Below are 12,660 nucleotides of genomic sequence, written 5' to 3'. Positions count from 1 at the left end.
AATGCCGTAGAGGATCTTTTTATTCACAATGAAAATTAAATTCTAACTTTATAATAGAAAATTGGGATTCATTTATTGGAAAACTGCTCTGAAAAATTAGGAATATCACAGGGCAGGCAGAGACAAACAGTCTATATAGGATTTGAAAGTGTATCTGCACAATACCAAGACAGCTATAGCGTGTAAGGAAAAGGCCATTTAGTCTTACATTCCCAATTTAAATAGGTATTTACTCTTAAAAATGGGCAGATTCTTTATTGGAGTCTCACAATTTCAAAACTGTTAAAGTTGAACTGATGCGAGCTTTGTAAATATGACAAAAGTCTGCCTGAAACTAAAGATATGCATGATATCTTTTAGGGCTTTGAATATAATTAATAAACTAAATACAGGAACAAACCTTTTGATGGACAAAAGGCAACAACTACAAGACTTTGCAATGAAACAATATTTACTAGACTAAATTTTACTAGAGTAAAGGCCAAATAACTTTTTTGAAAACTGCTTTCTTTGTAATTTTACTATCTGTAGGGTCGTATCAATAGGGTCAAACAGAAAAAGTATTTAAAATTCTTTCAAGACATAAAGGAAAGGAATAACTCACCCATCAAATACAAATATACTATTTTATTCTAAGGGAACATTTCTGTGGTTTCTGCAAGGGGAAAACCCAAAAGCAGTTAAAAAACCAAAAAGAACAGAAAAGATGATTTAGATGTTTCTCTCTTGTTTTTTCTCCCCTGAGGAAAAAAAAAATGTAATTTTACACAGTTTTAATAAAGTAAAAAAAGCAAATAATCTGACACACATTATCAACCGCTACACTTATGAGGAATGACCAATAATTAATATTTTCTTTTACGAATTAATTTAGGGTTTTGGGCAACTCTGTGGACTAGCATGCAACTGAAATCCCAATACAGTCATTTATCTGGGTATTTGGTTGTTCTCAGTTAAAAGATACAGATTTTTTCTTCTTTCTGATATTTTTATAACAATTTATCTACTATGCTAACAATATTTGCTTTTCATACAACTACAGGGGGAAAAATGTTAGTGTTTATACAAACCATAAAATTCGTATAAGTGGGGACTATTACACCTGATGTTTCTGGATAGTTTATTGGCAGACTTCTCAGACAATTGAGTTGTTTTTCCTCCGTATCAAACAAGGTCTGGAACTAAGGAAGTTTTCCAGTCAGAAATGACAAACACAGATTGAAGGAATCATACAGAATTGGGGCAGGTTTACTTCTTTTACACAGTTCTTGGTAACAAAAATGAAATGTTACAAGCAGACGGACAGAACCATCAAGTACACAATGCCCAAAGGCCTACCTTTTAATTTTTGTTGTAGTTAATGACTCACTTATTTGTTTAAAAAAAAATACGCCTGTAACCCCCACCTGACAAATGGGAAATACTGACAAGTCTTTCAAGGTTAAAATTTCTAAGAGATTTTTTGGACTTTGCTTACTTCTATCATGGAGTCAAATTAACACCAGCTAAAGAAGTTCTGTGATTGGCCAGCATCATAAATTTTTTTTTTTTTTTTAAAGAAGTTCTGTGATTGGCCAGCATCATAAAATTTTGTTTCAAAATTTTGTGAGGAAGAAACTGAGACTAGAGATGAGGGACACAAATTCATTTGCCAAACAGCCTAGGACCTGCAACTCTCAAAGAGTACTAAAAAAACAGCTAGAGTTTGGAATAATGCTAGAAGAAGACCTGCTTGTGGATATGTAAGACAGTCAATGTCTTTGTATCCCAACCCTAGAATCCCTATCTTTTCAAGTTTGTTAGGGCAACAAGGTCATCTTCCAAATGCTTTATATAGAAACATACCAGGACCTTTTCTACCATAATTCTGAAGAGTTCAGTAATACTGTGTCTTTGTGGAATCACCCACAGGTTCGCCAGAGTAAAGAGAGAGATTTTTCTGTTTGAGATGACAAGGGCCTCCAGAAACTGGTGCAAAAGACAAATAAGAGGAATTATTTGGGAAAAAGGAAGGTAAGGTAATGGGAGAAAAGCTGCCACTGGGGAAAAAAAGGAAAACAAAAGGAGAACCCCCATTTCTGTGTACCACAGCTCATGCTATGAGACAACAGCAATAAAGGCTGATACCCAAAGAAATGGGCATTTTAGTGGGTTTTCTACAAACATCTCAAAACACTTTGGGTCTATCGAGTTCCACAGATTTTTTGTGTGCATAATTAGTTTGCAAAGTTTTATTCCCTTTACCTTAATTTACCCATATCCAGACCCACAGTGAGAAGGTTAGACCCAAAAAGTGAAAGGGATACATTACTGTGTTAACAGCAGTGAAGGCCTTTTTCCCTGATGTGAGGGGCCTGTGACAAAAGCACCAGAGGCTTTTATCCTTCACATAATGGGCTTGGCAGTGAAAATCAAAATCAAGACCACTTCACTCTCTATCTTTTAAAAAAAAGTTGAGTATTTTTATTGGGTCTTCAAGTCTGGGTCCCACAGTTCTCATGTGATGTCACTCTTAGCTCTGTACTGATTTCTCCCCTGACTCTTATGGAGGGCTTGCCCAAGTAGTCTATTGTAGCCAAGATTTTACTCCAAAGCTACCTCTCTAAGGTCTAAGGTTACTATGGTAGAGTTTTATACAACAAGTTTCCTTAAAAATATTCCACAATTTGTTATTCCCAAACAAAATAGGATTATGCACCACTCAGAGAAATTGGTTAGTCATTCAGAAGATGTCTAAGAACTCTATCACTGCCAAAGAACAAAATTTCTCAGTTTATATTCTTCCCTTCAGTTTTCATTTGTACATCCACACTGTGGTTCACAAGTCGTCTGTTTTCTATTATCTTATGATCAAGTCAAGAGGACCTGGGCTTATACATCGTTTTCCAACGGCTGGATGCATTCACAGTTTGGTGCATACCAATCTGTATGAAAATAGGAACCTCAATTCCATTTTAATCTGATAATTCAACATCAGAGTCTTCGGATTTGGCTTTGGCAAGTTCTTCATGTACCTCCCTCACCATGAGAATACGTGTTAACATGGTATCCAGGGTCCCAGGGTCTATCGGGAATGTGGAATACCACATGGGGCTATTCGGGACACAGGAGCGCTCAGGTTGAAGGTAAAACACATCATTCCTTTGCTTCACACTTTCAGAACTACCCACAAGGGAAAAAGAAAAAAGAAAATTGGGGATCAGAGAGTATACGAAATACGTAACTATTCTTCAACATAACGGCTCTCAACTTTTCCCCACTATGACTATTTAATAGATAAGCAACACACCCACAGGAATAAACAGGTTTACAGGCATCCCCACTCCCGCCTCCCTCCCAGGAATAACCTGTAACTCTTTATCTTTTCTCAAACACTCAAGAAAACACACTGGATTGGGAATGAGTGAGTATAATGTTAATATAAAAACCAAAACCAAACCTGCTGCTGTCGAGTTGATTCTAACTCATAGCGACCCTATAGGACAGAGCAGAACTGCCCCATAGGGTTTCCGAGGAGCGGGTGGTGGATTCAGTTTAAAATCCCTTGCAAACTTTAATACTTAAAAAACATCATGAGGAGTAATGAAAAATTCGACTAACATGACACTATGGCTGAGAACCACATATCCTCAGTATCCAATATCCCAAGGGCACTCAATACATATTGTCAGAGGGCAAACCTGGTCATTATTATATTTCCTTTGGGAAAAAAAACGCTTCAGTGTGGACCTTAAAACTCTAAAATCATTAGGTTTCTGTAAGAAAAGGATCACTCAGAAAGTTTTCAATTCCTTAAAAATAAATTGCTTTTCTATCCATAGGTTTAATATTAAAACCTCTCCATTAAATTTCTTTTCTAAATAATAATAAAGATATCAAGTAAAGTCTGAGCAACAGTTGAGAGGTCAAATAATGGCAGTGATTCTTGCTTTTGAAGAGATTATCAGGAAAAAAAAATCAAGATGAGGCAATGTATTTCTTGTTCAACAATCTAGGCAAACAAGAACGGGGAAATAATAAAATTAGAGGTAAATTCTCGTCTAAAGTCAAAAGCCAGCTACCTTTCTGATGTTCAAGCATCTGAAATCCAAAATATGTTAACTACTTTCTGAAATGGCCTTTGCCTAGCTCAGAGGAAGATTACCTACCATTTTGACAGGTAAAACTCATAAAGCCTGACTGGGCATCTTAGCGGGTTATCAGTATTCTCTGCCATCTCCACACCCACTGGCACCTCGTCATCTTCATTTCTTTTCCTCTTGCCAACAGTTAGTTTATCTTGAAACAAGAAATAATAAAGGAGTATATCAGAAAAGTCTTTTCTTGAAGTCTCAAGACACCCAACGAGTCAGAACTTCAATGTCATTCTCTCCCTCCTCTCTTTCATTTACTCACTCGGTCAACAAATATTTATTGAGCATCTATGGTGATAACTTACATTATTCTAAGTGCTGGGTTTATAGCAGTGAATAAAACAAAGTTCCTGTCCTAATGAAATTTATGTGGGTTTTGGGCTCACCAAAATAGGGGCACCACTGGCACAAAGCAGGGTGCTGGAGAATATGTCTAAATTCTGAGGCTGACTCTATTAATAGACTTTATTAGGCACAGCAAGATAAAGAAGAAAAGGCTCTACTGTCTTTCCTCCTATAGTACAGATGAAGATGGAAGCCATCTTTCTACTGGAAAATACTTCTACTGTCAGACACCAGTGCCTATGGGGTTTGTTCAAATTTCTTTTAGTTGTCATAGTATTATGAGAAATGGTATCTTTGCTGGGAAACGACATTTGAAAAGAACAAATTCTTTTTCAAGACCAGAATTTTGTAGAGGCCAGGTGTTATCAGAAAGGAGCCAGAAGGTGTGGACAGCATACTGTCTCTTTTCTACTTTTCCATTCAAGCTTCTAGAGAACAATGAGCCTGAGAACCCAAGGAAAAAGGTTTTCTGCTATTCTTAACAGGTGGCACAAAACTTTCCCCAGCTTCCTCCATTAGTAACAAAATTCACTCTAGTCTTTTACAGCTACCTAAATACAAAGACCTTGCTGATTATTCATTCAAAAAACAAGCTGAATTTATTACCAATCTTGTCAAGGACTTAATCAGAAAACTGCTTCTCCCTTGTCCAATTAACATCAATTAAGAGCAAAAGTAGGCTTTATATGAACATGATAAACTGTTTTAATTCTCCTGGACTCCAGATTTTTGGGTCCATGGAGTTGGGGTGATCCACCCTGGCCATCTGCCCTTAGGTGTCCATTTGAACCTTGAGCGTTTAAGGAACTGCTTTTCCTAGAGTCACCTTCAGGTGAAACAAAAGCCTAGTAAGCAGCTTAGCTGAAGCCGTTTTGCCTTAGGCATTGGGCTCCTCTTTGGAGAATTATCTATGTGCAGACAGTTTCAAGACACAGGAACTCACAGGTTCTGACCGGAAGCTAAGTGTCAGGATATATGGCATGTCCTTAATGACTCTGTTTTTATAACTGACTGACCCTGCATGAAGCCCTGCATGTGCTCTGACAATAGGGACCTGATGGCACAGTGGTGAAGCGCATGGCTGCTAACCAAAATGTCTGTGGTCTGAACCCACCAGCAGCTCCGTGGGAGAAAAGACCTGGTGATCTGCTCCCACAAAGATTACAGCTTTGGAAACTACTCTTACAGAGGTTAACTGTGAGTTCGAATTGACTCGATGGCACACAACAACAACGTACTACCAATATTAATTCTTTAAACATTAAAAACAAAATATTATTCAATAGGCTGTTTTGGAATAATACAAAATGATAAATTTTCTAATAAAACTGTCGCTACTGATGTTATTATTCTAAGCAATATATCTAAGTCTGCTTTTAAGTTCCTTCAGAATTTGATAATTAATGTTAACTAAAAAGAGGTGCTGGTCCAAATAAGATTTAGAAACAACAGATTTAAAAGCTAAGCAGGCTTCTTTTAACTGGCAATTGACCCATCTGGTGCCTCTAAACCAGTGATTCTCAAGCTGGGCTGCATATTCAAATACTCTGGGAAGTTTTAAAACACAGATTATTTGGGCTCTACCCTAGACCAATTAACTCAGTGACTAATTTAAAAGCCAATAAAAGTATTTCCTTTCATTCTGAGGCAAGCCTTTAACCTAGCCCTGACAATAGAAAAAAACATTTAAATGCTAAAATAAAGCTAAGCTCTTCCATGTCGAAAATGTATGACTACCCATCTGTGACAACTCTCTATTTTAACAGTAATAAAACTTCAAATAGAAATTTTAGGAACATCACACCTGGGTCTGACTCGTGCTTTTGTAGAGGCGGGAAGAACCTCAGATATGTCATCTTGGTGCTGTACTTCAGAGTCCTGGTCCGTCTCATCACATGGGCAAAGGAAAGCTTCAAGTGCTCACTAACATTCTTTAGCTGAAAGTATTTGGTATTGAAGAAAAGGAGGGTGTTCAGGAGGACGATTGGTGAGTAGGCACCCAGCTGTTTGCACTCCCACAAATGCTCTTCTTCAATGCGAGAGAACATATATCCTGAACAGAAAAGGGGAGGGGGACAGCACTTAGCTCTTGCTAACAAGACTAATTTCTGAAACTCTTTAACTTAAAGATGTGAAGAGAAAGAATGAGTCTAAGAGGCCTCCTCTTAATTATGCAGATAAAAAGATACGGCACCAAAAAGAAAAGGGCAGATGATTCTATCCAAGTATACATTGTGATCATTTCCCTAAAAACAGTTTCAACTGACTGCTATTTTAGATCAGGGGCTAGCAAACTTTTTCTGTAAAGGGTCAAATAGTGAGCCATAAAGCCTCTGGACAACTTGGCTGCTGTAGAGTGAAAGGAGACATACACAATTTATAAACAAGTGGATGTGGCTGTGTGCCAATAAAACTTTATTTATGGACCCTGAAATATGAATTTCAAGCAATTTTTATGTCATAAAATATCATTAGTCTCTTGATTTTTTCTCCAACCATTTAAAAACCTAAAAACCATTCTGCCAACTCCTGGTTGAGATCATTAAGCTTACTGTTAAGTGGTTCAGTCTTAGAAAAAAGGTAAGATTCTTCTCTCCTGCCATATTTTTAATTCGTATTATTTAGGAGTGATTATCTCCTGATGATTTATCTTAAAAAGCTAAGCTTTACAGACGAATTACAATAATGTACCTTTAACCGCACCTTCCTCATGAAGCCCCTTAAATGTAGGGGCTTCAGCCTCTCCATTCACAGCTGAGGAGCCTGTGACCAGCAGTGATTAAGGGGCCTGTCTGACAACAATTCTAGGATGAGAGCTGAACTCCCTTAACAATCAGCTGGGTGTGCCGATCTGCTGGCAGGTGGTCTAAGGGAAGAATAAGCAGCAGGTTGGGGACTGGTCCAGAGTTGCAGCTTTACTGACATGACCAGATCAAAAAGGTTTCTAGAAAGTAAATTTAACCTGAAAAAATTTTTTTCCCAGCATTTAGTATCTATAAATGCACTAAAATCAATAGTAAATCAAAGACTATCCTCAAAAGTCCAGTTATGTTATTAATTGGGTGAAATGGAAAATAATTCACAGAAAGATAACAAACTTAAGCAATTTAACAAAGTATATCACTGAAAACAATCAAAAGAAAAGACAATCATCCTACCATTAGGAAGTATTGTAGGTTCCCATATTTTCAAGAGTTTGGTAAGTTCAATCATAAATCTGGAATAGGGCTCAGTAAAAATGTTATCTATTCTACCATTTTCAAACAGGTACTATAAGAGAAAAAATATACATACATGTTGATACAAAGAAAACACAAGTTTATTTTTTTTTTAAAGACTAAAGCTCACACTTAATTTTTTCACTTACAGTATTTTTATAAACCACGTTAATCTTCTAAGTATTTTAAGGACAAAACCAAAAAAACCAAACCCAGTGCCGTCGAGTCGATTGCGACTCATAGCGACCCTACAGGACAGAGTAGAACTGCCCCAGAGAGTTTCCAAGGAGCGCCTGGTGGATTCCAACTGCCGACCCTTGGCTTAGCACTTAACCACTACACCACCACACCACCAGGGTTTCCATTTTAAGGACACATGTTAAAATACCAAGATTCAAGTGAAAGGATCCCTTTCACGTTGACATTATCTTGACCACTAAGCTTGAAAGGTAGTTTGTTATTCTCCTTTTAAAAACAGAGATGGTACAAAATAATTACAATAAATAAGTACCCTTTAAGTTCACGAAACTGATATACTAAATATTGATTCTAATGCTTATTTCCCAAATAAATTTTTCCTGATTCACAGCATCTACCTCAAGATTTGCTCTTAATGAATATTTGCTCGTTTTTTAGTTTAGTTACAAGATCATTTCCCAATAGGTAGCTAGTGTCAGATGACTGGAAGAAATCCAAATTAAAAAGCTATTTATTTGGAGCCTTCTCGCCTAGCCCTCAACTTCTGCCCACTCCATGTTCCCCCACACTAGCCCTCAGAAAGTTTAAGTCTAATTATAAGATTTTAAAATATGCTAATTATAACCATATTATAGGATACGAAACAAGAAACAGCTTGAGTAAAGTACAGTTAAAGTGATGATGCAGATCGCATAAAATCAATTTAGATAAGCAATTTTAGAACAAAACAAAGCAGCATATAGTTACACACTAAAGATTTGGTGTTTTAAACTTATTAATCCATGTCTATCTTATTTTCCTGCTTTCCTATTAATGTATGATTTGGGGAATTATTTCCATTTACATTTATTCTAAAAACCCAAAACACATTTATTCTAGCTAATAAAAATTAAACACCACTTCAATGTGCATTTTTATGGTGCCTCTTCAAAGGCAGTTTATGATCCTATTGCCAGACTGGAAACCCTGGTGGCTCAGTGCTTAAGAGCTATGGCTGCTAACCAAAAAGTAGGCAGTTCAAATCCACCAGGCGCTCCTTGGAAACCCTATGGGGCAGTTCTACTCTGTGTTCTAGGGTCATGTGAGTCAGAATCAACTCGGCAGCAACGGTTTTTGGGTTATTGCCAGATTGCAGTTTTGTTGTTGAATGGTATTCTTTTTCCTCTCTTAATGAAGTATTTTCCCAACTTAAAATATCATATCTTCATTATAGAAAAAGTTTAAAAATACAGAAAAATAATGACACACTCAAACTCACTATAAAAAGGCAACTACGGTTAAGATTCAGGGATATTTCAACCTTTTAAAAAATCCCTTTATAAATAAAACTGAATTTTATATACTTATGCACATTAGGTACATATGAATGCACATAAAACCCCTATTTTAAAACAAATTAATGAATATAATTTCTCCCTTAGATCAGGAACAAGACAAGGATGCCCACTCTTGCCACTTCTATTCAACATTGCACTGAAAATTCTTGCCAGAGCGATCGGGCAACAAGAAGAAACAAAACACATCCAAATAGGCAAACAAGTAAAACTGCCTCTATTTCAAATGACATTATCTAAAAGAATCCCAAAGACACCACAAAAAAGCTATTAGAGCTAATAAATTACTTAAGCAAACTTGCAGGACACAAGATCAACATGAAAAATCACTTGTATGTCTACACACTAGCAATGAACGCCACCATTCATCTGTCATTTTGTCGTACTATGGTGCCTTGCCTGTGGCTGTGATAATGATGGTACTTCAAATACCAACAGGGTCACCCATGGTGGACAGGATTCAGAGGAGCTTCTTGACTAAGACAGACTAGGAAGGGTCTTCTGAAAAAAATGGCCAGTGAAAACCTTATGAATGGCAACGGAACACTGTCTGATATAGTGCCGGAAGATGAACCTCTTAGGCTGGAAAGCACTCAAATTACGACTAGGGAAGAGTTGCCTCCTCAAAGTAGAGTCAACCTTAATGACATGGATAGAATTAAGCTTTTGGGACCTTCAGGTGCTGATGTGGCATGACTCAAAATGAGAAGAAACAGATGCAAACATCCATTAATAATTAATAACAGCAAAAAGGAATGTACAGCGTATGAATCTAGGAAAATTGGAAGTCATCAAAAATGCAATGGAATGCATAAGAATGCATATCCTAGGCATTAGTGAGCTGAAAGAGACTGGTATTGTCAATTCTGAATCAGACAATCATATGGTCTACTATGTCGGGGATAACAAACTGAAGAATGGCATTGCATTCATCATCGAAAAAAAATTTCAAGATCTATCCTGAAGAACAATGCTGTCAGTGACAGGAAAATATCCACACACCTACAAGTAAGACCAGCTAATATGACTATTATTAAAATTTACGCACCAACCACTAATGCCAAAGATGAGAAAATTGACGATTCTTGCCAACTTCTGCAGTCTGATCAAACATGCAATCAAGATGCACTGATAATTACTGGTGATTAGAACATGAAAGTTGGAAACGAATAAGAAGGATTGGTAGTTGGAAAATATGGCCTTGGTGACAGAGAAATGATGCCAGAGATCAAACGACAGAATTTCCCAAGACCAACGACTTCATCATTGCAAATACCTTTTTGCAACAACATAAACAGTGACTATGCACGTGGACCTCACTGGATCAGACGGAAAACACAGGAATCACAACTGATTACATTTGTGGAAAGAGACAATGGAAAAGCTCAGTATCATCAGTCAGAATAAGGCCAGGGGCCGACCGTGGAACAGACCATCAACTGCTCATATGCAAGTTCAACTTGAAGCTGAAGAAAATTAAAACTCCCCAAGAGCAAAAATACAACCTTGAGTATATCCCACCTGAATTTAGAGACCATCACAAGAATAGATTTGATGCACTGAACACTAATGACTGAAGACCAGATGATTTGTGGGAAGACATCAAGGATATCATACATGAAGAAAGAGGTCATTAAAAAGATAGGAAAGAAAGAGAAGTCCAAAGTGGATGTGAGAAGAGACTCTCAAACTGGCTTTTGAATGTAGAGTAACTAAAATGAATGGAAGAAATGATGAAGAAAAAGGGCTGAACACAAGATTTCAAAAGGGAGCTCAAGAAGACAAAGTAAAATTTTAGCATGAAATGTGCAGAGGCCTGGAGTCAGAAAACCAAAAGGGAAGATGATGCTCAGCACTTCTCAAGCTGAAAGAACTGAAAAAAAAATTCAAGCCTCAAGTTGCAATTCTGAAGGATTCTATGGGAAAATACCGAATGATGCAGGAAGCATCAAAAGCAGATGGAAGGAATACACAGAGTCACTGTACCCAGAAGAATTGGTCAACGTTCACCCATTTCAGGAGGTAGCATATGATCAAGAAGCAATGGCACTGAAGGAAGAAGTCCAAGCTGTACTGAAGGCAGTGGCGAAAACTGAGGCTTCAGGAATTGACAGAATACCAGTTGAGATGTTTCAACAAACAGATGCACTGCAGGAGGTACTCACTCATACATGCCAAGAAATTCAGAAGACAGCTACCTGGCCAACTGACTGGAAGTGACCCATACTTGTGCACATTCCAAGAAAGGTGATCCAACAGACAGTGGAAATTATTGCACAGTATCATTAATATCACACACAAGTAAAATTCTGCTGAAGATCATTCAAAATCAATTGCAGCAATACATCAATATGGAACTGCCAGAAATTGAACCTGGATTCAGAAGAGGACATGGAATGAGGGATATCATTGCTCATGTTAGATGGATCTTTCTGAAAGCAGAGAATACCAGAAAGATGTTTACCTATGTTTTATTGACTATGCAAAGGTACTCGACTGTGTGGATCATAACAAACTGCAGACAACACTGCAAAGAATGGAAATTCTAGAACACTTCATTGTGCTCATGTGGAACCTGTACAGGAAACCCTGGTGGTGTAGTGGTTAAGTGCTACGGCTGCTAACCTAAAGGTTGGCAGTTCAAATCCGCTAGGCACTCCTTGGAAACTCTATGGGGCAGCTCTACCCTGTCCTATAGGGTCGCTATGAGTCGGAATCGACTCGACGGCAATGGGTTTGGGGTTTTTTTGGAACCTGTACATAGACCAAGAGACAGTTGTTTGAACAGAACAAGGAGATACCATGTGTTTTAAAACCCAGAAAGGTGTGCATCGGGGTTGTATCATTTTGCTATACTTATTCCATCTATATGCTGAGTAAAGAATCCAAGAAGATGGACTATACGAAGAACAGGGCATCGGGATTGGAGGAAGACTCATTAACACCTGTGATTTGCAGATGACACAACTTTGCTGCTGAAAGTGAAGAGAACTTGAAGCACTTACTGATGAAGATCAAAGACCACAGCCTTCAGTATGGATTCCACCTCAACATAAAGAAAACAAAAATCCTCACAACTGAATCAATAACCAACATCATGACAAATGGAGAGAAGATTGAAGTTATCAAGGATTTCATTTTACTTGGGTCTACAATTAATGCTCACGGAAGCAGCAGTCAAGAAGTCAAAAAATATATTGCATTGGGCAAATCTGTGGCAAAAGACCTCTTTGAAGTGTTAAAAGGCAAAGATGTCACATTGAGGACTAAGATGCACTTATCCAAGTCATGTATTTTCAATCGCCTTATACACATGTGAAAGCTGGACAATGAATAAGGAAAATTGAAGAAAAATGTATGCCTCCAAATCAAGGTGTTGGCAAAGAACACTAAATATATCATGCACTGCCAGAAGGCCTAAGAAATCTGTTT

General features: G+C 37.5%; 2 protein-coding genes across 8 annotated transcripts in view; one reads left to right on the top strand and one right to left on the bottom strand.

The window, feature by feature from the left end:
• Positions 1–12,660, top strand: part of KIAA0319L (KIAA0319 like) — a 150,796-nt gene that overhangs the window by 134,677 nt on the left and 3,459 nt on the right. Inside the window, exon 21 of one of the 2 annotated variants that reach the window (XM_049878723.1) lies at positions 1,912–2,022. The exons of the other annotated variant lie outside the window; for it this stretch is intronic. Coding sequence (XP_049734680.1) covers positions 1,912–1,925 — 14 coding nt within the window. The 3' untranslated portion in view covers positions 1,926–2,022. Of the gene's footprint in view, positions 1–1,911; positions 2,023–12,660 lie in introns of those variants that run through there. 2 annotated transcript variants of the gene reach the window in all.
• ZMYM4 (zinc finger MYM-type containing 4) overlaps positions 2,950–12,660 on the bottom strand; it is a 168,709-nt gene continuing 158,998 nt past the window's right edge. For all 6 annotated transcript variants that reach the window (XM_049878703.1, XM_049878705.1, XM_049878704.1 and 3 more), the window contains 4 exons: positions 7,637–7,748; positions 6,283–6,531; positions 4,149–4,278; positions 2,950–3,162 (listed from right to left, as the gene is read on the bottom strand). In XM_049878703.1, the coding sequence (XP_049734660.1) occupies positions 2,955–3,162; positions 4,149–4,278; positions 6,283–6,531; positions 7,637–7,748 (699 nt within the window). In that variant the 3' untranslated portion in view covers positions 2,950–2,954. The remainder of the gene's footprint in view (positions 3,163–4,148; positions 4,279–6,282; positions 6,532–7,636; positions 7,749–12,660) is intronic.

This window comes from Elephas maximus, chromosome 3, assembly GCF_024166365.1.
Source record: "Elephas maximus indicus isolate mEleMax1 chromosome 3, mEleMax1 primary haplotype, whole genome shotgun sequence".
In the NCBI taxonomy this organism is placed as follows: Eukaryota; Metazoa; Chordata; class Mammalia; order Proboscidea; family Elephantidae; genus Elephas; species Elephas maximus.
The sequence above is the reverse complement of the archived record's forward strand: the minus strand, read 5'-3'. Positions and strand labels throughout refer to the sequence as shown.